Source organism: Empidonax traillii, unplaced genomic scaffold (genome assembly GCF_003031625.1).
Source record: "Empidonax traillii isolate 1590-97213 ecotype Southwest subspecies unplaced genomic scaffold, ASM303162v1 scaffold569:size410440, whole genome shotgun sequence".
Lineage (NCBI taxonomy): Eukaryota > Metazoa > Chordata > Aves > Passeriformes > Tyrannidae > Empidonax > Empidonax traillii.
This window is the reverse complement of record NW_020955762.1, coordinates 194514-198466: the sequence shown is the minus strand read 5'-3', so window position 1 is coordinate 198466 and position 3953 is coordinate 194514. Positions and strand designations below refer to the sequence as shown.

General features: G+C 36.3%; 1 protein-coding gene across 4 annotated transcripts in view; it reads right to left on the bottom strand.

Annotated features, from left to right (window-relative positions):
• The window catches only part of NFATC3 (nuclear factor of activated T cells 3), a 66237-nt gene that overhangs the window by 8702 nt on the left and 53582 nt on the right, over positions 1-3953 (bottom strand). For 2 of the 4 annotated variants that reach the window (XM_027897923.1, XM_027897924.1), the window contains exon 10: positions 2614-2715. The exons of 1 other annotated variant lie outside the window; for it this stretch is intronic. In XM_027897923.1, coding sequence (XP_027753724.1) covers positions 2614-2715 — 102 coding nt within the window. Of the gene's footprint in view, positions 1-446; positions 514-2613; positions 2716-3953 lie in introns of all 4 variants that reach the window. One more of the 4 variants, XM_027897925.1, reaches the window with a different exon arrangement.

The following is a 3953-nucleotide window of genomic DNA, read 5'->3' as shown; positions in this document are numbered from 1 at the left end:
ATAATAACAAGCTCATTCCTAGCATTTATTCACCCTTTCAAGACTACTTTTAACACTACTGAGCAAATTTTCATAGAATTGTCCATTGTAAATTCAAGACAGCTTTAAAATGATAATAGTTTAGAGAGATTGTCATTGTATGCATGATAAGCATAGGTTTTATTCTTTACCTTACTCTAATTTCTATTTTTTCTTTAACTACCTCATTTTTTTTAATCACAAGGTCTCTCTCTAGAGGTTTCTAGACAGTTTTTGGTTTTCGTCCCTCTGAATAGCCGAGCAGCAGCAGTTTCACATTCACCGAGGCTCTAAATCAGATTTAAGCAGGAGGTTATACATTACAGTTGATAACTGTTTCTTACTCTTTCAGAGCTGTTGTCTGGCATGTCATCTACTCGAGGACAATTGTCACTGTCTGTTCTGAAAACTTTTCACTGACACCTTACCTTGAACAGGTCCTGCAATATGTCTCTTTTCAAAGGACTTTGGGCATGAGAATCTCTAGTTCCTCAACTCTGAACATCAACAAAAAAACTTTCTAAAAGATCATTTATTTTATTTTAATTGAATAACTGATTTGTCATCTGTGGGGCATGTTTCACATTTAATCTAATAGTTTTCACATTCTTTGCTGTTTTCTGCATTTGGAAGCACCTTGTAGTCTCTCTCACTTCAGAGTAACTGTACACTTAATATGAACCTTCATAAACAGTTTGCAGACTGCTTGCAACTATTTGATCCTTTGATCACCTATTATATCTCAGTAAGTTTGATTGTGTTCCCATAGTTCACCTTTTCATGTTTGTCACAGCCTGTAATGCTGAAACTGCAACAAAACAAAGACTGTTTTTTTCCTAGGTCGTTTCTGTATGCTCCTTTGGACCAAATGAAGAGATATTTCCCCTTGTGGGTTCTCCTCATGACTTAGTACTCCACACAGCAGTCATCACACTTACCCATTCTATAAAGGATGACTCAAGTATTCCATTAGTTATTTCCTGCCTTTGCAGATGCTCTGATCTCCTGCAGAACACCACAGCTTACAGTTGCTCTCCTCTTCAACAGTATAATTTAGAAGCTCTACTCTTCCTAGTTTAACCCTGAAAGTTGGCTCTTCAAGAATTCTGTACTAGCAGTGGATACAGAAAGCTTCTCTCATTTGACACTGCATTCTTCAAGGTACAAAACCATTCTACTTTCCTGTGTAAACAATCTCTTGTATTAGTACCACACTATCTTGTGTACTAATACTCATTATTTTAGTTTTAAAAATGCCATGTGTCTCAATTATATTTCTCACATGCCAGTGTAAGCATGTTTCTCTTTAAGTTTGGGTCTCTGTCTGTGTGTCCTTTTCAAAAGGGACCTGTTGGTGTACATTTCATAAGCCTAAGCTTGGGGTTTGCCAACCTGTGTGTTATTCTTTAGCTGATGAGACTGGTATTTGGGGGTTATTTTATTACTTAACTGAATTTGCATTTTTCAAGAACTGCTTTTCAACAATTATTCTGAACCTGCCAGAGTCTGAGTTGCACAGGATATAGTCTAGAACACAAAAATAATCTAAGCTATAATGTGCAATTTACTAATCATTTTGCTGTTTCAATATATAGGAATGTCAACTTAGTGTACAGAGTCCTTTCCCTAGCTTTGCCATTCTGAATAGGAGCTACTTACCTTACTAATAACACTTTGATATGTAAGGAAAGCAGAACTACATTTCTTGAAAGATGATAAAAGACCAGTGTGATTTATTTCAATTTCACAGGCAAACTTAAGGTCAGTCTACACAAGAATTGTTTGAAAGTTTTATTAAGAGCTTGATTACTGTTACTAATCCCAAATCTACTGTACACTTACAGGTATTGCCCTTTAAAAAGCAATGGGGAATATAAACCATGTTCTATATGTTTTAATGTATGTGTATATGCATATATATTGGAAAAAAGGGACAATGTAGTTCTTTGGCATTTTAGGCATGCTTGATTTAGAGTGAAAAACACTTAAGTATAAACACAAACAAGACCCATATACCATGCATCAACTTCTAACATTAGTATTTAGAAGAGTCGTAATGCATAATTATCTTGTTTATATGTGAAATAAAGAAGCTGAAATAATAAATCCAGATGTTCTTTCCCAATTACATGGCACATCCAACTTGAAATCTAGTTATAAATCTGTATTTCTAATACTTAGAGCGGTGGTGCACACCACTGTATTCCATCTATTTAAACTGATATTGCTTCATCTCTTTAATAAAGAGAAACATTCCAAATTTATCAGGTAACTTATCTGGCCACTCTTTAACTGTGCTCATATTTGGCTTAAGATTTTCATATCCTCTTCTTTGTTTTTCTAGATCCTACAGCACTCAGGAAGTTCTGTGGCAGCTATATATACTTTGAGTGGAGGATTTTACTGAGTGGCTGTACATCTGGTTCACAACTGCTGAATTTCCAACTATTTCAGAACACACAGGTGTCCAATTACAGTAATACTTCAGTATTACACAGCACTTTTCACTTGTAGCTCATAAGATTATTAAAAGACTTTCCCCTTTCCTCTGTGCTCCAATTTCAAACATTGAAGCATTTCAGTAAGCAGACTCACCCTCTAGATTTTCCACATAGGAGTTGGACATGAATGCTGAATGTTGAGTCCATTTCTCTGTTGAACCTGATGGCTGGTATTCCAGGTCAGAGATAAAACTGTCTGTATCAGAGAAGAAGACAGACATAACTACTGACTGGACTAAACCAAGAAGTTACAGTTCACTCAACCAGGAAGTGATTTTCATTTTTCTTTTAATAGCACTAAATTTAAATACCCAGCTTCATTCACAACTACTGCGTAAGCCAACATAACTATTTATAAATTATCAGAGTGCTTATTAAAAACGGTATCATTTATCTTGTATACTTAGTTACTTTTCAGTTAGCAGCCATAAAGGTAATGGTTAATATTTTTGGATGTCTGCCTAGTTGTATCATCGTGATTTTTATACTACTTAAATTTGGTTTTAGTATTTGTATTAGTTTAAAACATTCCTCCTGCAGTTTTCTCAATCTGCTTTACTTACTGTTGCCAAATTAAAAGTGCTTGTGCCCCTTGACAGCAGCTCCACTGAACAAGGTAGACAAAAGAGTACTAGTAAATAAAACATTTATTGTTATTTTCCCTATCCTTTAACCAAAGGAAACTGTTGCTGTACACAGCTGTTGGCTTCCTCCTTACTTGTCACACTGTCTGTACACTTTATCCAAGGTACTTCTCTGCAGTCAGACCACACGCAGATCTAAGTGCCAGAATACCAAGTATTATCTTGGCACAGGTGGCTCTCTGAGACCAAGGCCATGTGAGAAATCCCAGAGGAAGTGAAGAGCTGTGTCACTGAACTGTTTTTCCTAGAGGAAAAATCAATGTCAAATAGCGTGTTTGTTACTTTAACCAAGTGTGTGTTTATTCAGTTGTGATTGGTGGCTATGCAGAGCTTACAGCAGTGTACGGGGTTGGATATAGGGTGGGTTTTTTCCTGTGCAAGACAGAGCTGCAAGTCTAATAAATTAGGCTCTAACACAATTAACAAAATTACCCTGGACCATGTCCAATTTGTGCCTTCTGGACAGAGGCACACACTTGTTTTGCCAGCATGGTTTCTAAGCCCTGCTTAGGGGTCACTCCCGGGAGAATGAGTATACTCTTACTTCCTTCTGAAATTCAATCAGCTCAAATGACTTCTTTGGGTGACTTCTTATGCTTAATTGTTCAAAGTGTAAAGTTACATGTATTTAAATTGGAAGTGGAAAGCTTTATCTGGGTTTCAATGAAAATGTCCACTGCCACGGTGAAGGAAAGGAGTAGACTAAGGATAAATTCTTGTCAAATAACAGGAGATTAAGAAAAGAACATTTCTCCCCATCAATTATGGTAGAAACAGCAAGAAAGTGATA